At 52.6% G+C, this 20,758-nt stretch overlaps 1 protein-coding gene across 3 annotated transcripts in view; it reads left to right on the top strand.

The window, feature by feature from the left end:
- Positions 1-20,758, top strand: part of cdkal1 (CDK5 regulatory subunit associated protein 1-like 1) — a 208,665-nt gene that overhangs the window by 98,114 nt on the left and 89,793 nt on the right. For all 3 annotated transcript variants that reach the window (XM_035530936.1, XM_035530937.1, XM_035530938.1), the window contains exon 9: positions 14,512-14,678. In XM_035530936.1, the coding sequence (XP_035386829.1) occupies positions 14,512-14,678 (167 nt within the window). The remainder of the gene's footprint in view (positions 1-14,511; positions 14,679-20,758) is intronic.

Here is a 20,758-nt window from a genome sequence, read left to right on the forward strand (position 1 = left end):
GGTCTGTCTCACTTCTGACTCCAATCACTCTCCTGAGACATGGCTGTCTCAGGTCTGACTCCAGTCGCTCTCCTGACACGGGACTGTCTCAGTATGGACTCCAGTCTCTCTCCTGAAGTGAAGCACTGGCTTGTCCTTGGGAGAGAATTGAGTGGAATTAACAGATTAACAACTGGGAATGAACAGATCAATTCCAGGAGAGTGAAATCTTCGAACACAACAGAAACCCTGGTGTAGTTGCAATACTATACTATAAACCCACACACACAGAAGTGGGGGTGACTCGGGTTGCCTTGCCACGCCCATGGGAGTAGGAACGGAGAACACGAGAGTGCGGACCTGGAGGGGTGGGGCTTCACATGAGAGAATGGACAGGGAGGGGCAGGGCTTCACACGAGAGGACGGACTTGGAGGGGTGGAGCTCCCCAGTGATGGCCCTTCACACGAGTTCTGGATAGATTCCCCAACCCCAACTCTATCTGTACTCTTATTGGTCAGTCTACCCATCGTTCGGTCGGTTGCTCGTCATCTGCCTGTGTCTGTGTTTTTCATGCAACCATCATATTTCTCGAGACTGTCTGCTTCTAATGTACGGGATGATTGAGTGTGAGCCTTTAACAGTGAATGCGGTAGCTTCTGTTTTTACCTGCTGGGCTGTGAACATTTCACATGTTTCACTGTTCACATGTGGCATTCACGTGAGATGCGTTCTTGTGAGAGGCTTACTTGCCAGCAAAGTTCGCTGATACCTGCGTGCTTATTTTATACATGGGTTGTAGCCATTAATTGTTTAGATGTATGTAATATGTATTGATTTATTGTGTTCCAAGCAGCAACACGAGAGAGAGAGGGGCAGAAATAGCAGAAATAACCCTTGGGCTCCCTGCCCTATGTTGTCCACGATTTAGGACTTTGCTCCTCGAAGGTGGGCGGAGCTGAGGTGGGCCCACATGGGTGCAAGCAGCAGTGGGCCCGTTGCTGTGAGGTCCTGCGCGTGCGCCGTTGTATGAAGCATTAAAATTCTCCGGCCGTGTGAAGGGGTGCACTGGCGGGCGGATGAGTTTGTAGCTGCAGTAACAGCTGTGTTTGCCGTCGTTCTATTTTCATAGCAAAATAAACCATATGAGAGAGTGTGTGTTCTGATTGACTGACTCGGTCACGTTTCAGTGTGGAGCATGCAAGCTAGTAAATGGTGAGTGAGGTGGTTTCTGGTGATATGCAGTTGTCTCCTCATCGTCTTCTCAAATTGGCAAACTGCAGTTATTATTTTACTAAGGTTAGCTAATGGCTTCGTGGAGGCTATCGATTCCACTTTCTTGTAATGTGGGATTTTTGTGACCACGCTAGGCGATGAGATTATCGTAATTCCTGTTAATCTGATGTGATCTACAGTGCTCAGTGTGAAACAGCTGGCTAGCCATCGTACACGTTTTAACACATCAACAGTGTCTCGGACATTGAGGCCAAGCTTGTCCTCCCCAGGGTGACGTGTCCTGTTCCACAGACTACGTCCCCATCGCAGAGAGCTGCACGAACGAGCGACTTTTCCTTATTGATAAGTATGGTCAAAGAGTAGAAAGTGGGCTAATATTTCAGCCCACTTCAAATCCGATGAGCTGTGAGGAGAGCAGGCTTCTAGAAGCTGGTGGTTTTCCCAGTGGTAGGACACAGAAGACCGCTCAAAAATTCTGTTCCCTTCTGAGATTTCCAGGTGCTTCAGATGTTGTATTGTTGGCTTGCGTGATGGATAATATGCAGTAAGTGTCAAATTTGTGCTGGCTTTTTAAAAAAAAAAAGAGTAAAGAGAGTGCCCCCCCCCCCCCCCCCCCCCCCCCCCCCCCCCCACGCAAGCACACACTCACATGCACACGTGCACACACACACACACACACACACACACACTTTGGCTGGGAGTCTGTAAGGAGAATACCTGGATTTTCCGATCCGTTCGTCCGCTGTCGTTTTCACGCGACAGCCGTGACGCCGACCCTCGCGCAGGGTCCCTTCAGCTCATCACCGTGGCAACCAGTCGGGCTTGACCCGGGCCGGTCGAGTCAGCCGCCGGTATTTCTGCCTGGAGGGGCAGGCGCCTCGGTCCTTCGGTACTCGTCGTCATGGCAGCGGCATGGAAGGTTGGAGAGGTGTGTGGTGGGTGGGTGGAGGAAGAGTGCTCCATCAATACGTGGATCAGAGTGGTGCGCAGGGCAAGCAGAAGGTGTGGGCTTTGTCGACAAGAAATTTAATTTGCGGTGCCTTTTTTTTTTTTTTATGTCATTTTGGCTCATCTCCAGGCCTGATCGTCCCACTCGACCCACGTCAGTATAAAGTGACACCCTGCATGCACACGCACTCCCACACACACACTTCTGCGCACAGCTCTGGGAAGGAAACGAGACCGTGCAAAACCACCTAGCAGTGCGCGCCCACTAAAAGCAGGGCAAAGGATTCAAAGGTAGCAAAACTCGCCGCCATGACGCAGGCGTCGTTACGTGGGGCCGAGCTGCGTCCGAGCTCAGCCATTGTTTTCTGGCTAGAAGTAATCTGTTCACCAGCATGGTGAATGGAGGGGGAGGAGTCAATCTGTTCACCAGCAGGGTGAAAGGAGGGGGAGGAGTCAATCTGTTCACCAGCAGGGTGAAAGGAGGGGGAGGAGTCAATCTGTTCACCAGCAGGGTGAAAGGAGGGGGAGGAGTCAATCTGTTCACCAGCAGGGTGAAAGGAAGGGGAGGAGTCAATCTGTTCACCAGCAGGGTGAAAGGAGGGGGAGGAGTCAATCTGTTCACCAGCAGGGTGAAAGGAGGGGGAGGAGTCAATCTGTTCACCAGCAGGGTGAATGGAGGGGGAGGAGTCAATCTGTTCACCAGCAGGGTGAAAGGAGGGGGAGGAGTCAATCTGTTGCAAACAGGAGGCAAGTATGTATGTTACTGAGGTAGACGTTGTAATTAGGGAAGTCCCCCTCCAGGGCACTGTGTTTGTAGCTCCTCCGCGGTCCATGTTGATTTGTGCGCGTTCACTTAAACTGTTCCCGTCTGGTCTCAGCACAAGCTGTGTGTGTGACGTAACGTCTCATGACGCTTGTCACAGGAAGACGCAACAGAAGCCCTTACGGTTGTCTTTCTTCATCCAAATAAAGCCAAAATATGGATTTGTAATGCAAACTTAAAAAAGGAAACGAATAAAATGGATAGATAAGCAACCGTATCAGATTCTGATCGGACGCTCCGCATCCCTGCTAAGAAAAGAGAGTTATGGAGCAGTCTGAGGTTTAAAGTGTAAGGGTGGGTGTGAAAGGGTGTGATTGGCTCATTTTCCTTTCCCTGTCAGCGTGGAACACACTATGAATCACCAGGCAGGTTTATAGTCCTGCTTTAACCGGGTGTGTTGATGCTGGTGTCTCCCGTGACGGTACACTTAATGAAGATCGACTGTTTAATGACGTGGCGTTACGAGTTCCTCCCGTGGCACCGTGGAGCTCGGCATCCGGCGGAATAACGGACCACGTGTGTGGCGGGAAGAGGGGAGCACGCGCTGCCTGGCGTTCCGACATCTCTCCTGCAGTGCGAGCTGTCTCACCTCGCTGCAGCCTGACGGGCCGGCGTGGTTGCGCTGAGGTGCTTGGCCCCCCGGCAGCAGATGCCATCGCCGCTAACGTGGCCTGAAATGTCTGCAGCAGAATCAACTTCTCCCTCTCTCTGCCTCTCTAGTTCTCCCTCTCTCTACCGCTCTAGTTCTCCCTCTCTCTGCCTCTCTAGTTCTCCCTCTCTCTACCGCTCTAGTTCTCCCTCTCTCTGCCTCTCTAGTTCTCCCTCTCTCTACCGCTCTAGTTCTCCCTCTCTCTGCCTCTCTAGTTCTCCCTCTCTCTGCCTCTCTAGTTCTCCCTCTCTCTGCCTCTCTAGTTCTCCCTCTCTCTGCCTCTCTAGTTCTCCCTCTCTCTACCGCTCTAGTTCTCCCTCTCTCTGCCTCTCTAGTTCTCCCTCTCTCTACCGCTCTAGTTCTCCCTCTCTCTGCCTCTCTAGTTCTGCCTCTCTAGTTCTCCCTCTCTCTACCGCTCTAGTTCTCCCTCTCTCTACCGCTCTAGTTCTCCCTCTCTCTGCCTCTCTAGTTCTCCCTCTCTCTACCGCTCTAGTTCTCCCTCTCTCTGCCTCTCTAGTTCTGCCTCTCTAGTTCTCCCTCTCTCTACCGCTCTAGTTCTCCCTCTCTCTACCGCTCTAGTTCTCCCCCTCTCTCTACCGCTCTAGTTCTCCCTCTCTCTACCGCTCTAGTTCTCCCTCTCTCTACCGCTCTAGTTCTCCCTCTTTCTCCCTCTCCCCATCCCTCTCTCTCTCTCTCTCTCTCTCTCTCTCTTTTCCTCCATCTCCCGACACTGATGCTCCTGGACTTGCGAATCCGTCGCTACATGAAGATGGGAGGGGGGGGCCCGCTCACGCCCCGCCCTCCTGTTGGGTGTGGCACTCCCGTGGGGCGCTGAAGCCCTGGTTGCTAAGAGCTCAGGGCTTTTATTCCCCTGTGGACACGCTGGACCCTCACCCCGCCCGTGTCTGGCGCCTTGCGTAAGGAAAGCGCTGCGCTACTCGTTATGTTTAAATATTGCAGCACGGTGTAATTATAATTATTCTCGCAGGTCAGGAGTAGGAAATAGCAGAAAGACTCGGATCCTGGTTTTATTTTTAAGGGGGTGTGAATAGGGAAGTAATTTGCTGGTGGTCCCCTGGTGCTGTGAAACAGCCATTAACATGGTGCTGAGTGACAGAGTCCCGGGCTGTTAAGCTAACCAACCCCCCCGGCCAGCGTCTGAGCTCCCTTCTGCCGGTAATCCATTTGCCAACTTCAATTTCACAGGCTATTCGTCCTGTTTAACCGGCACCTACACCACCACGCAATATTTGTGGAACGCAGGGAGGTGGAGGTGGGCGGAGCAGACGTCTGCGGGTGGGGGGATGGGGGTGTTTGGCTGTACCGGCTCCTTTAGCGACGGTCGCCACGGCGACAGAGCAGCAGGGCCAGACTTCCCCGCGCAGCCTCCCGGCGTTTCCGTGACGGCGCCGCTCCAAGCGGAGCCTCCCGCGAGGAGCCGGGAAAGTGACAGCGTCCCATCACAGCCTGCCGCTCGCGGATCGATCCCCTATCCGAACAGTCCGGTCTGGACCGACGGGACGTGGCTCTGCCCCCCCCCTGAAGGAAACCTGCGGGCTGAGGACAGTTACAGTCCACATCGTGGTAACGAGCAGGACACACGTGTCACAGCACTGGCTTTTGTAAGACTGATATTGCGGAAGGGTGCGGTGTAGAGTTTAGTCCTCTTAACAAATCCGGTGTTTTCTCCTTTGCCTGCTGTCTCGGGAAGTTTCCTGCGGTTGTCCAACTGTCGGTCAGGACCACACGGGCTGACCAGGTGATCTCAGAGCTTCCCTGGTGTGTTTTCATTTTAATATGCTCCATATTCCAATCGCATTCATTTAAACATACTCTTGCTTTCTTTGTAAATAGTTTATCCACATAGAATTTTTATTAGATTCTTTTGCTAAATAACAATATTTATCCCAGAGACTAAAATAGCGCACCGTGACTTTTCCCCACTCTCTCTCTGCACCTGCTACTTAAAGTGCATCATCTTTGAAAAAACAAGCTATTGTGAACAACCTACTGACGTGTGTCAGTGATCCGATTTTATTTTTGTCGACCCCACTACCTTAGCGTTCGTGCGTGTTAACTCGCGGCTGTCGTCGGGGTCCCTCCGTGTTCTGCCTACGGTCGGCCCGGTTGGCGAGGGGCGGGGGGCTTGACGCTCGCGCTGTAACGATTTAACACTCCAGATGTATGAAAAATGCGCTCGGAGGGACAGGGGATTACAAACATGAGTAAAAGCACACGGAGGCAGTAAGACAGACGATCCGGCTCGACTAAATTAGGTCACTGCCTTCGAAAGCCAGCGCGGAGGCGGGCAGGGATGAGTGGGCGGGGCTCCGGGGAGCGACTCTCGTCTGCGAGTGGCCGGATGCGCCGCGTTAATGACCCCCGACGGGTGTTTTGACCGTAACTCATTTCTGTGCGTAATCTCGCCTCCCCGTCAGCGCAGTGGAAGGCACGTCCAGAACTCTTTTCGGGGCCACCCGTTCTTTTCTGTCCCCAGCCCAAGGCTCTCTGTCTGGGCTTCACGCTGATCAGGGAGTGGGTGAGCGGCGGAGCCTGGGACTTCAGCACGGAGGAACTTCGGGGCACGGTTGTCCTGTAACTGTGTTATCCATGACCTCCTAATGTCATCTTAATCTCGTTTAGCAGTGCAATGAATTAGTCGATTATAGAATCAAGGCAGAACTGTTAAGCGAACACACTCATTTAAAAAATTCCTCAGTAATTCCGACATGGTTCTCCCAGCGTATATTTGAACATTTAATGGGTGAACCCTGTGGAAAGGGCTGCGATTCCTATATGTGCTTCACCGGCATATGTAAGTACCCTCATTAAAACTGACAATGCTCACTTCATCCTCATAGTTGCTATTTAAGTTCCAGTGCACTGGAGTACGGCGCTAAAATAGCAGTGCGCTGGAACACGGAGCTAAAATAACAGAGTCGCTGCCAAGTTACTAGCAGATTGCACTGGGCCTGGCACAAGGCACTGTGTCCTGGCATGTGTTTTGGCACGTCGTACAGGTAGTACACACCACTGGCTATAGCTTTGAGAATAGCGACAGTAATGACAACAATGAGACAGAAGAGGATTCTCTCTCTTGATTAGATTAGATTAGATTAGATCGGATTAGATCGGATTAGATTATAGTTTTTTCTTCTCCTAAAAGAATTCTTTCCATGCTCCAACAAATGTTAGATACAACATGTGTAACATCCAAACATAAGATTACATGCGTTTACATCAATGGGCTTTGTTCCGGTGGGAGTGTTTCCCCGAACTTCTTGCGTGCGGAATTCCGAAGCACGCCATTCACTGCAAAAAAAACGGACAGTCTGTTCCAGTTAAAGCATGTGGCGGTTTCGACATCATAGCAAGCCAGGTGGGTGATTTTCTCACTGGTGTGTGTGTGTGTGTGTGTGTGTGTGTGTGTGTTTATTGATTAGATTTATTTATTTATTTTTTGCTGTCTCAGGTATGGTGTCACGTCTCTGACGAACTCTCCTCCTCCTCAGTGTCCCGCCCGTCGCACCCATGCCGATCTTTTTCCGGAGCTAACGACACGCATCTAGTAGGCGGCGGCTAATTAAATCTGCGTGAAACCCCAATCAGGGCTCCTTCCCATTAGTCACAGGGAGCTGAAGCAAACGCCCCAATTACCCTCCGCCAGCATTCGGCAAAGCGCCTGGGAAACTGCTCGGCGGGCCCTGGAGCCCCCTGTGCCGATCTCACAGCTTCCGTTACGAGGTGTTAGAACAGATCATTCCACGGGAGAGGGGAGAAGACAACAGGCACCCTGCCGTTCACCCAGTAACCCCGACCCCTTACACCGGACAGGGAGGGAGCTGACGTATTCTTACTCGAATCGGAATGACGCATCCATACACCTACATGGGCGTGGATCTTACTGCCTGTCCCACATACTAACCCATTCTTTACTCATTAGCCCTGTCACACCCACCTCAGCAGGCTCCTCCTCCTCCCTGCCTCCCGTCTACCCTTCTCTCTCTCTCTCTCTCTCTCTCTCTTTTTCTTTCTCTCTGTCTGTCTCTCTCTGTCTCTCTCTCTCTGTCTGTCTCTCTTTCTTTCTCTCTGTCTGTCTCTCTCTGTCTGTCTCTTTCTCTCTCTCTCTCTTTCTCTCTGTCTCTTTGTCTGTTTCTCTCTCTGTGTGTCTCTCTGTCTGTCTCTGTCTCTCTCTGTGTGTGTCTCTGTGTCTCTCTCTCTCTCTCTCTCTCTCTGTGTGTGTCTCTGTGTCTCTCTCTCTCTCTCTCTCTCTGTCTCTGTCTCTCTCTGTCTCTCTCTCTCTCTCTCTCTCTCTCTCTCTCTCTCTCTCTCTCTCTCTCTTTCTCTGGGTGGGGTGGTGTGAGTGAAACTCAAACCGGAATAATTATGGATGAATTTTACTCATCACTGTTATGCCCAGGGCATAAAAAAGTCAAAACTATCCCCTCTAGAGCTCATCTGATTGGTTCCTGGGCTGAGATGTTCTGAAGGAGGAGATGGCCTTAATGATCAGGCTGTCGTCGGGAATGTCGTGGGTAAATGACTGATGGGGAGTCTTAGCAGTCTAACTTAATGTCTTTTTAATGAAAGGATTATTGACTTTTGCCGTCTTCCCCTAAGTGATGTCCATGTCCGTGCGTGGGAAAGCGTAGCGCTGATGTAGGCGGCAGCCTCCTACAGGATGCACCTACCACGCATTCCTCTGTTCCTGCGATGAGAGCTGGAAAGAGACAATGTCTTCTGTTTTCTTCTTTTTCCTCCGGTGGCACGTCAGAGTCTTTCGTCACTTAACTGGAGTGAGTGAGTGAGTGAGTGAGTGAGTGAGTGAGTGAGTGAGTGAGTGAGTGAGTGAGTGAGTGAGTGAGTGAGTGAGTGAGTGAGTGAGTGAGTGAGTGAGTGAGTGAGTGAGTGAGTGAGTGAGTGAGTGAGTGAGTCTGAGCAGTACTGCCTGCCTTTCTACTTCAGGCAGCATCTTCAATGTTGGCAGCCTTTCCACTGGGCCTCTCTTCTCCCTCCGTGAGCTGGGCAGGAGGTGCAGGGCTCTGGGGGGAGGCGGCTCCCCTGCACTCCAGCCCTTCTAATGGGCTCTATTGTCCAAGGCGCCGCTTGGCAGCTGCTGCGGCTCTCGGCCCGCGTCTTGCTTTCGCTGCTCGGCTTGCAGAAAAGGAGGCTGTTCGCGTTGGTGGACGGAGCTGAATGCAGAGACCAGGGACCCTGGAGGAGAAAAAGGACACCAGACAGCCCAGACAGGAGCAGAGGAACACTTCAGTAGTTAGCAAATCTCTCCCTCTCTCTCTCTCTCTCTCTCTCTCTCTCTCTCTCTCTCTCTCTCAAAGCCCGTGTGAAATCCCATTATGCCCCTGAAATGCAGAGAGGGCCTTCTGTGGCTCATGGCTTTGAGAGAGAAGTTGTACGCCCCCCCCCACTCGACCCCCACCCTCCACCGCGGGAGCTTGCGCTGCGACTGCAGGCCCGTCCCGCCCGACACTCCACGCCTTTTCCGTTGCTATGTAGAAGCGAAGCGGGGAGACCGCCGGAGGGTCTGAAAGTCCGGCGCGTGTCTGAACAAAAACGCGTCCCGACTGAGGTCTGCCGAGACTCGGAGTCGGCGGCAACCTTTTCCATAAAGCCCTGGCGGGTGGCCGTGTGCTTTCACCGCGGCACGTGGCGTGGGCTTTTTGGGGTTTTTTTTTCTCCCCGGCGGTTTTAGCCAAGGCCAGTTTTCCTTTTGCCTTTTGCTGCCGCCAAGCCCCTCCCCCTGCGTGCTCCTGTAATGCGCTCCCCCGCGCAGAGTAAATGAAAGCGACCCTCGGTGCCACGCGATGCGGGCGGAGGCCTCCGTCTTCTGCACCCGTGTCTGGATCACACCTCTGACTAAGGCCTTACCTCATACTGACACCTGTGTTGCTTTGCTTTCACATCTCCTTCATGTCCTTTTTCTTCCTGTTATTTATGTTCCTTCTTTTGCTAACGTAGGCTTTGTTTTGATTTGGTTTTTTTTCCCTTCCAGATACAGAGCGCATCTTTTTCTTATTCTTCCTGAAAAAGAGAAACTTCACCCCGCGCGTGGCTTGTTCAGTCCTCGCCGAACGTGCGAACTCACAGTGGGACACTAAAACTGAAATGTGTATGATAACAAAAAAGAGATCGCTTTTTCTGCAGTTGTCCTTGGGCGTGCCGGTCAGGGCTGACGGGTCTTTGGAGCAGGCCCGTCGCCTGGTTCGCTCCGGACAGCAGTTTGCAGCTGCTCTGTCCCTTCTGCTCTTTGTTAGCCGATGGTTGGGTGCTCTTAGACGCCGTAGTGGCCTTTACAAGTCTGACGTGCACTCTGTCGCTCGGAGAGAGGGAGGGAGGGAGGGAGATGGCGTGGGGGAACTCTCGGCGCTCAGCTGGCTTCCTTCACTAGCAGACGTTGGGAGGAGCGGCACAGCGGTCCGCGTGGCGGCGGCGCCGTCGCCGTGTGTTCCTCCAGCTCCTCCACCCCGTGAATAGGTCGGTGTCGGCCAGGTAAAAGGTCACGTTTCAGACCCGAATCCGTTCTATTATGCGCAAAAACAAACAAAGGAAGTAAAATCTAACAAGCAGAACAGCAAAATAACCCCCCCCAAAAAAAAGGTCTTAGGAGGCCTTTGCAGTGTTTAAAGTCCTGTTGGCTTTTTCATTGCTTTGGTTTGTGACCAGGACCGGTGAAAGCAGGGGCCCAAGTGTGTAGCCCTGCGGCACACCGCGCACAGTTCCGTGTGGGCTTCTCTGCTGCTCGGCTGTAAGACTTTCATGCAAAGATTCACTGATTCCTTAGCAGTTGGCGAGTCACTGTGGCTCGACATCACTGATAGCTAAAATAATAACCCATAATTACTTAAATACCTTTAGGTAATTAGAACAGTGGAGTGTTACCGCACAAGCACTGGGTGTGTGTGTGTGTGTGTGTGTGTGTGTGTGTGTGTATGTGTGTTTGAGGCCTTGAGGAATGGCATGTTTAAGTGATATCGCCATGACAACAATAGCCGCAAAAATGCCTGCTGACACAAATATCATGGCGCCCAGGGTAATACCAGGCCTCAAACGCATTCACAACTGCCCCTGGTGTTCACAACTGCCCCTGGTGTTCACACACACAGCTTTCCTTGTGCAGTTCCACCTTCTATTTCTTCTTCGTTGCTGTTAAATCAGCTTTGGGCATCGAGCGAGCCGTGTGTGTGTGTGTGTGTGTGGGGGGGGGGGGGGGGGGGGGGGGGGGTCTGTCCGTCCGGGTGCCGCTTCACAGAGGAGCGAAGTGGTGTGATACTCCCAGTCAGTGTGTGGTGTGGTGGTGCCCACAGCCCAGACGTGTTGGCATCCCTGCTCAGATTTCACCACCAGCTGCAACATCTCTCGCCCGCTTGCCGTGATGAGTAGTGGCCCCTGGCTCCAACGGCTGCGTTCATCTCTGCGCCATCAAGGTGGCCGTGTAGTACATCTCAGTTGATCTCGCTGCCGCGGCTTTTACAGAAAGAAGAAGCCTCGTTGTACAGACCGCTCAGAAAGAGGAAGTCTTACACCGCGGGGCAGGGGTCGAGGGGTGCCGGCCGGGTCGCGGGTGAGGGGCGGGGCCAGTCTGTCACCGTCCGTCACAGACGTACTGTTCCAGCGCTAAACCTGCGAGGCCCCTTTGTGCGCATGTTCTCGGTTTACGTGCTTGCATGGGAAGCTGCGGCTTCTAAACCGTTGGCGGTGTTGCTTGCGTGTGGGGCGCGCGGCCAGCAGCGACCGAGCAGGAGACGCTGAGTGTTTGTCATCCAGGCTAAGGAAAGAATATGTGCAATGAGTGTGTGTGTGTGTGTGTGTGTGTGTGTGTGTGTGTGTGAGAGAGAGAGAGAGAGTTAAAAGGCAGTTCCTGCTGTCTCTATAAATAATCGAATGAGATGTGGTTTGGTTGCCATTAGGTTCGCTGCTGTCTCTCTGCTTTTCCCCCAGCATTGACACACCAGCGTCACAGGCACTGTCTCTCTCGCGGTCTCTCTCTGTCTCTCACGCTCGCCGTCTTCGCAGAGTGTTGTGCCGCTGGTGTTCCGTGCAGTGCACTGAAACACTGTGCCGAGCCCTCGATGCGCTTCACGTTAGTCACTTTTGCTGATTGGGTAAATTGTGCCGTGGATTGCAGAGTGCTCGTTTGGTAATCCTTAGAGTGGTCAGGATGCGGGAAGTTGGTCCCGATTGGTCGGGGTACGGTGGGCTGGATTGGGGGGGTGCCGTTCCGTTTCTTAGGGAGTTGATTTGCATATTGTGGAAGCCCCGCCCCATCCTCTCCCCTCTGTACCCCCTCTTCACACACACACACACACACACTCACACACACACACACACACACTCTCTCTCTTTCTCAAACCATCACGCAATGAGTCATGTACCTGCTGGGGTTCGAAAGACCGAGCCTTGGGAGCTTTTGAAGAACCAATCAGCAACGTATCATTCGTTTATAATCTCAGTAGTCTCTCTCTCTCTCTCTCTCTCTCTCTCTCTCTCTCTCTCTCTCTCTCTCTCTCTCTCTCTCTCTCACTGTCTCTCTCTCTCTCTCTCTCTCTCTCACTGTCTCTCTAACTGTCTCTGTCTCTCTTCCTCCCCCCATACTGCGTTACTACTGGTGGTGTGGAAGCTGATTGTCTCTGACATGGTCTTCATACCAAAGGCTTCACCTGAGCTGTGTGTGTGTGTGTGTGTGTGTGTGTGTGTGTGTGTGTGTGTGAGCTGCACAGCTCTGCAGTGTACCTTAGTGGCATCCAACCATGATGTAGCGTGCAGTGTCAAACACACACAGACAAGAAAGTGTGCCCTGTACAAACCCACTGACCCTAGGTATAGGTGTAGGGGTTGTGTGTGTGTGTGTGTGTGTGAGAAAAGCAGAGATGTTTGCATGTGTGTGTTACAGCACGATTGCCCTTGCCAGGAAAGGGAGTATGGGAACAGCTGTTTCCTACACACACACACACACACACACACACACACACAGACACACATTCACTCTCTGGGGTCTCACTGTGGGGGTCTGCACCTCCCCACCCTTCCATACCAACCAAAGAGACACTTTTTCCACACTGAGCCTTTTTCCATTTTTGACTTCCTCCATCCCTCTCTCCCTCCCTCTCTCTCTCCCTCTCTCTGGAAAAAGGAATACCCACCCGTTTACATATGCCACCAGCACACCAGAGGTGGAAATGAACACACTGGCTGGGCGGAACAACATGGACGGTTTTTACCGGTGCTCCAACAATGGAAAAACACGGGGCAGCACGCAAGCTTACTTGAAGGCTTTGCCTGTCCGGTTACGGCACTGCCTATGACCCCCGACCCCCCTCCGGGAGGTCACGCAGCCCCCGGTCAGTGTCAGGTTCACGTTCGGCCTAGCCCTTCCTCCGAAGATGCACTCCGAAACGCAGCGCCCCACGCAGTGGAACCCTCGCGGGGTCGCCCCTCTGGCCGGACGATCCGGCCTCTGTTTCGTATGTCGCTCGTTTCCCGTCGAGGAGTTTCACCCCGCAGGAGATGGTTTGGTAAATAATTGACAGCAAAACGCTGTGAGCGGAATTGATGTTTCCTTAATAACTAATTGATGCTTGGTGGGAGTGTGTACGCGTGTGTGTATTAATATCGGCATGGCTGTCTGTATTCCTGTGCCAGTGCGAGGCTCAGGGTTGGAATGTGCACACACTCATTACGTCCTGTCCCAGATCGGATGGGAACTGGAACCATATGAACCTGTTCAGCTGAAATAAGCTGGAATCACACACTGGGGCAAACAAGGTGCTGTGTTTGTGCATGTTCACACACACACTCACTCACACACAACATGCTGTTTAAGTATTCTGTTTCTCTCTCTGTCTTTCTGTGCCTGTACCAGCCTATGCGCCTGCCGTTCGTGTGTGTGTGTGCGTGTGGGTTTGTGATGAGGGTGTGGGTGGGTGTGTTTGCTGGGGTCTTCCCCTTCTCCACTCATACCCCACTACTTTCACACGTGCCACAGTTAGAAACACTTCATTCTTTCACAAAGCCTGCTAGTGTCCGAACCAGCCAGTGGATCTGACTGGCCGTGTGAGTTCCAGTGGATCTGTGGTCCGGGGGTTCTGTCACACTGCGTTACACTCTGCTCCCACTCCACCCACCCCCCCACCCCACCCCCCAAACACACCCGAGCTCCACCTCCCATACCATCTGCAGATTAATAATGCAGACAGAAACCCCTCATCTGGACTAATGTTAATGGGCTCAGTCTGATGGACTTTCTTGCATCACACACTCACTCACTCGCACGCACACACACACGCACACGGCCCCACACGGTCCTCTTCGGTCCAGTGCTGTGACAGTTTTGGCATGGCTAATGATCCTCTGATCCATCAACTTGGTGTGTGTGCGTGCATCATGTCTGCGTGATGTGATAGAGGGGACGGTCATTTTCCAGGTGACTGGTGCTACTCTGCGAGAGCCCCCCTATTAACGCTGCTATCGAGGGCTTAAAATAGCATGCGAGACTCATTCGTCAGCAGATGGGGTAACTCTGTCAGAGACCCTCGACTGAAAGGGGCTCTTAATGAAAGTGTGGCCTCTCCCCAACAACAAAGTAGCGCCATGTTTAGGAAGAGATGATAGTAGTCATACGTTACTTTATAAACTCTAACTGCTGAGTAGTCAGATATTCGGTTTATAGTTCACACTGCCCAGACGTTCACCCTTCACCCATACACACACACACACACACACACACACACACACACACACACACACACACGCATGTGCACACGTACATCTCACGCTTCCTCTCCCTGATGACTTTAAAATAGCTGTTTAACTTTGCTGTCTCTCTCTGTGTGTGTGTCTGTGTGTGTTCGCGTGCTCTGGCAGAGGGCGTATGTGAGATCTGGCTCACCAGCGAGGATACTGGCGCGTATGGCCGGGACATCGGCGTCACCCTGCCCAGTCTGCTGTGGGCACTGGTGCGCGAGGTACCCGAGGGGTGCATGCTGCGTGTGGGCATGACCAACCCGCCTTACATCCTCGAGCACCTGGAGGTGAGTCCACCCCCATCGTGCGCCTTCTCTCTGCTGTCCCCGGATGCTTCGGCTTGGAGCCATTAATGAGATTCTTCTCCCGCTTTTCGGATCCCTAAGTCTCGCCTTACGGCTCATAGGTCTCCTTTATGTCCACGTCACTCCCATCCAAACCTGCAAACCTGTCTTGCCGTACACATGCAGCGTGTGCAGCCTAAACGCAGTGCCGTGCTAGGTAAACACACACACTCTCACACTTGCGCTGGCGTGCAATCCCCCGGGTGTGTGGGACAGTCGGAGTTCTCCAGACAGGCGGAGAAATGCGAGGGAAAGCTCTTTCATCCGCGCGGGGTTAATTGAGGTTGTAATTACGGCCCCAAACGTATAGGTTAACTTTATGCTCCGCTACGTCTGAATTAAAAAACTGACGAAGGTTTTTTTTTTTCCCCCCTTAAATGAAAGGAAATAACAATTAAATGCTAATTAGAAATGTAGCCGGGGCTCGCTCTCTCTCTCTCTCTCTCTCTCTTCTCTTCTCTGTCGCGCTAATTTGACGCGTCTCCCGGTCTCTATTCTGTCTCTCTCAGCAGTTAAGTTGTTAACGATGCAGGGTCTTTGCATTCTTCTTAATGGACCGTGATTACGTTGTCACACGCGAGCACTGCCTTCCCGACGGCCAGCACGGGACGTGATTTGTCATGACAGGCGGAAACGGGTGGAGCGCTCCGGAGTGGGCCGGCTGGGGGCAGGTGGCAGAGCAGACTGGTGTGTGCGCGGGTGTGTGTGTGTGCGTGGGGGTGTGTGAGGGGGTGTGTGTGCGTGCGTGGGGGTGGGTGTGTGTGCGTGCGTGGGGGGAGCTGAGGATCTCTCTTCTTCATGCTGTTCTCTGATTTGTTTCTCTCTCTTTCATGAATTTTCTCTCCCTCTCTCTCATGCTCTCACCCCGGTTCCGAGGTGATTCCGAATTCACTGAAGGAGCGGATTTTCGGGCTGGGGAGGGATTTAAGTGGAATTGCAAGAAGTGTTTGGCTGAGGAATGATGATTGTGACTCTCTCACTCGCTCGTGCTAATTACACAGGCCGTAGAAAAGGTGTGTGTGTGTGTGTGTGTGTGTGTGTGTGTGTGTGTGTGTGTGCGCACGCTGGAGGGAATGGGAAGGAGGCTCTACACCTCAACCACAGAGTGGAAAATAATCAAACCCTCTTAAATTCCTTCACGTTAAACTTTGGAGAGCTTGTGGCTTTGGCGCAGATCCGACTGTTCCGTTAAGAGGCTTCACTCTCCGTATCTGCCAGGCTGTATGCGATTCCCAGGTTCCGAACAAATCCGAGTTACCCCTGTGCCACGTTCTCCCAGGCCTCAGGATCGTGCCTGTAGGCTGATGCTCTCGTGATAACGCTGTTGTTAAAAAACCAGAAGGCCTAACGCCATGATGGTTGTTAATGGCATTACCACTCATCATTCCCACTGTGGGCTTGAAAAAAAATCCCTTTTGGCTTTCTCCAGGTCAGTCATGTTTTGCTCATTGAGTGCTGGTGAAATTGGCCCTCGGGGTGGTGTGTGAGCGCTTCTCCATCCATCAGCGTCGGGAAAGTCGTGCTCTGGGAACGACAGGTGGGGTGGCGTTCCCATATCAACCTGATGGAAGATTACAGTCTTCTCAGTGCTGGTCTTGTGTTCATCACGTGTTGCCTTGTACCTGAGCCAGAACGGATCCAGTATCTCGTTCCACTCCTGATCTGGGGTGAGTTCTTCCTTCTGGTCCAGCCCCAGAATCTGGCCCCGTTACGACCCTTCAAAAGCAAGTCTGCTTCCGTGAAGGGAGGGCTCAGGATGTGCCTGGTCTTCTGGAATTTATTTCCGTGACTTGCTGAGTGTACACTCCACTGTAGGGTACTTCCTGGTGAAGCACACTTCAGCATGTGGAGGTTCAAAGGTGGAGCCTCTTTGATTAGGATGGAGGCATGATGCGTGTGTGTGTGTGTGTTTGGGGGGGGGTATGGTTTGTGGCTGTGTGTGTGCTTGTGGGCGTTTGTGTGTTTGTTGAAGTCTGTGTGGTTGTTTGTGTGTGTGTGTATATAAACGCAATACTGATCTTTCATCTGTCACATGATAACTGGGAACAGGGCCAGAATGGATCCACTGTCTTGTTCCACGCCTGTCCTGGGGTCAGTTCCTCTTTCTCCTGGGGAACACCCACTGTTCTGAGCAGCACAGCCACACCAGCGCCTCAGAGCACCTGGGACAAACCCAGCAACCCTGCTGATGGCCATACCTTCTGCCTCTCTCTCTCTCTCTCTCCCACTCTCCCTCTCTCCTTCTCCCCGATGTGTAGACTTCAGGTAACAGTAACCTTCCTCCCAGGCACTGGGGAAGGATCTCTCCCTGTGTGTCTTTTCTGAGCGCACCAATAGCAGTACTGGGCCTTTTCACGTTAACGCCTCTCTGGGGGCAGGTTCGTCTGCTAGCGCGTCTCCGGGAGACATCCGTGTGCCAGGGTCCCCACGTCGCTTCCAGCCTCCCGCTTATCTGAAAATCCCGCTGAACTACGGCTAATCAAGCATCGAATACCAGGACTTTGATATCGGATTAGAGTGAACAGGACAGTGCGGCCCGGAAGCCTAGCAGTGCCGAGGCTCGTCAGAAGCTAAAAAGTGCGGGGATGCTGAATCTCCTCTTCCAGCTCCCGTTCACATTAGCATTTTGGCTAATGTGTTCTTTTAACGTGCTAATGGAAGTTACGTTGCCCTACGGCTTGTTTTGCTCACCCCTCCCCCGCCCAGGAAACTCAGTTTTGCAGATGAGGAAATGGAAGCTTTTGCTGTGTTTATGTGTGTGTGTTTTAGACTATGTGTGCTAGACTGTGTGTGTGTCTGTGTGTGTGTGTGTGTGTGTGTGTGTGTGTGTGTGAGAGTGAGTGTGGGTGTGTGTGAGAGTGAGTGTGGGTGTGTGTATGTGAGAATGAGTGTGTGTGTGTGTGTGTGTGTGTGTGAGGCTGTAAGTGTGTGTGTGTTAGGCTGTAAGTGTATGTGAGTGTGTGTGAGAGTGTTAGGCCGTGTGTGTGTGCGTGTGCATGCTTGCGTGCACTCCCTCCAGGAGTCTTAGCCACCTGTCAGACCTCTCCTCCCTGATCCCCTGAGGTGAGCTGTGTGAGCACCTCCTCTCCTCCTCTCGCGCCTCTTCCTGGGAGCAGTCACGTGGTCCCATCCGTGTGCTCCTCGGGTTGCCTCCCCTCACCCCACTCCTGCCTGATCCTGCTCACACCAGGTCACAACATACGAAGTTCACTAAACCCGCACGCCAGGACGGAACTCACTGCAGACAGCTCCGGCCCTTTGAACGGTTTCCGCCAGGAAACCACCAGGAAAGGGTCTTTTGTTATTTCAACTTCAGCACCGCCTGGGGATTGCCCGATAATTGTGCCGTGCTTCACACCAGTTGAGTTGTGTGGCAGCTGTCTTGAGAGTGCGGACTCATAACCGTTAGATATGGACGCATTTCCTGGACATTTTCTTACTTGCTGAAAGAACAGCGTCCTTAGATAAGTTTGTCTGAGGAAGACTGTGGTCTGTGTTAGTCTGCTCCAGGCACACTGGAAATGAGGCCTGGAGGCAGTGATTAGCATAGCTGTGTGTGTGTGTGTGTGTGTGTGTGTGTGTGTGTGTACGGGCTATGATTAACAGAAAGGTGTGCAATTTGGCAGATCCCGAATTTAAACCGCGCGGGTGTAGGGATATAACAATCCCCCCCTGGAAAAGTGACGGCCAGCTTGCGTTCAAACCCGGATCTGGCGTATAGGGTTGCTTTAGTGCCGGCGGAGCGGCGCGGGTCAGCAGATGCGAGCACGTCTCTCCAGCGGAGACGTGTGGCCGCTTGTCTATTTTCGAGCGTTTACGGTCTTCATCCTCTGCTCCCTTTTTTGTGGCCTTATTTTTTCCCTCTTCCCTGTGGGCCTGGGCCAGCCCGGAGCCGGTCGTGCGTTGTCCAAAGCAAACAGCCGACGCCCACCGAGCCCACGTTTGCCTGCCCTTGAAGAGAAAAAGATGAGAAAATCATCAGAGCGTGAGCCTCAGCCGTCATGCGACGGCCCTCTGCGGTTCTTCAAATCCCAGCTGCCTCAGAGACGTTTAGGGCAGGTTCGTCATGCGTTTGACTTCTTTCTGCACTTCCCTCCGTTGTCTTGCACATGGTTTGGAGATCAGATTGTCCGGATACACTGAGACAATGACCGATTGGTGTCACGGTATTTTTTGATTTTTGTCTTGTTCTCCGGGCGTCTCTGGAGGAGCAAGCGGGTTGTTCCTGGGTCAGTGTGTATTTGAAACTTGTCTTGTACCCTGGGTGTCTCTGAGTGAGCAGGCTGATCCTGGGTCAGAAGCGAGCATGATCTCGGCGTACGTGATGAATAGGTGTTCTTGCTCAAACCTAAAGATAAGGGCATTGTGGCGTGTGGTCATTTGGTTCCGCCCGGGAATACCACGTTCCCGTGGCCCTGCCCACCCCGCCCAGCTACAGGCGGGACTGTCCTCGGCCAGGAAACGGGGCGTCATTAGCAGATCGGGCTGTTGGCTTACTCGCCATCAGCTGCTTGTGATAAACGACCCCTAAAGGGTTAAACCACGTTAAACCACAGGAGACCAACTCCACCCATGCCCCTCCCCCATGGCCATGTTGCGTAGTTGATTGGTTGGTTGGTTGATTGTGGCGCTTATTGTTCCTCTTTGATGGTGACCATGGCAACGAGAGTAAATAAGACTCATATGAAAAGGAATCGCTGCGATGGGTAATCAGGTAGCACTGCGACAAGCTGAATAATTAGGAGTTTTCTAATTAACACGTCAGGGTCATCTTTTCTGTCACGCCCCAATCCAGTCAGCTTTTTTGTTTTTAGTCAGAAATCAAAGATCTCGTCGATCTTTTTTCTACCCGTGGACGATGAGTGTAATATTAAATGCTCCGCTCTTCAGAGAACTCCTTCCTGCGTTTGTATCTCGACCGTTTGCTAATTGGACGCTGGCATGAAAGCCCCGAGTGAGCGGAGGAGCAAGCAGGACTGAACAATAAATCGCCTGCTAACCGTTATCATGACTAACTTTTGTAACTTCCACATCACGGAAGGAAGCAGTGTGTGTTTGGGTCATCTAACCGATGTTTTGTTGCTGTGGCACGCTTGATGTCGGAGGTTCCAGATGTGTTTGCAGCGGTTTGCATGACGTTTTGGTCATAACAGTGCAGGGCGGACTCTACCCATGTCGCCTCAAGGGTGCGCCAGTGCACGTTAATATGTCGCATAATTGGAGCATCGCCCGATGCCCTTATTGCGGCTTCCTGAAAAGGTCAAGAAGGTCATGACGTGAGCATTCGTGAACCTGAGCCCAACCTCACCGTTTCACGCAGTGAGACCTCGTTACTGAGCCCAAGCTCATCATTGCGTTCAATGTGACCTCGTCACTGAGTAATAGTGATGTCAGAACAAGCCAGCGTTGGCGCGCGTCCTGGGAGCAGGTTAGTGGAGCGCTGCAGACCCTTCAGCCTCCTCTTCTTCAACATGATGAAGGTGGCCAGCACGCTGGTCATGTGGTCAGAACGCCACCTTTGACCCAGCGCTCGGTTCAGGTCGTCTTCGCTGCCGGGCGTCACGGTCTGTTGGTGGGAGGAGCCTTTCCTTGGATTCAGCCTGAGCTTTGCTCCGCCTTCAGAGTGGGCGGGGTCAGGGCTGCTCACTGGCTCAGCGGCTTTAAATAACACTTGTCTTCGTAACTTGGAGACCGGAGCGGCGGCACCTGCCGGACTGGCATGTCAGAACTGTGGTATTTCTTTTGGTATCTTTTTTTTTTGTTGTTGTTGTCGTTGCTTTTTCTCTCGTGCGTTTTATCTCTGTCTCACACATGCTCGCACACATATTCTCTCTCTCTGTCTTTCTCACGCTCCCCCTCTGTGTTGTGATCAGTAGGACGGAGAGACAGGTGTTTGGGCCCTGAAACCTAGCCCAGACTTTGTCTCTCAGCTCCCTTTATTACCATGCAGCGCGAGCGCCGCTTTCCCATGATCCTCTGGGGCCGCGTGTCGCCGTTCTTTCGCTCCACCCCCTCGACGTGTC

This window comes from Electrophorus electricus, chromosome 10 (assembly GCF_013358815.1).
Source record: "Electrophorus electricus isolate fEleEle1 chromosome 10, fEleEle1.pri, whole genome shotgun sequence".
Lineage (NCBI taxonomy): Eukaryota > Metazoa > Chordata > Actinopteri > Gymnotiformes > Gymnotidae > Electrophorus > Electrophorus electricus.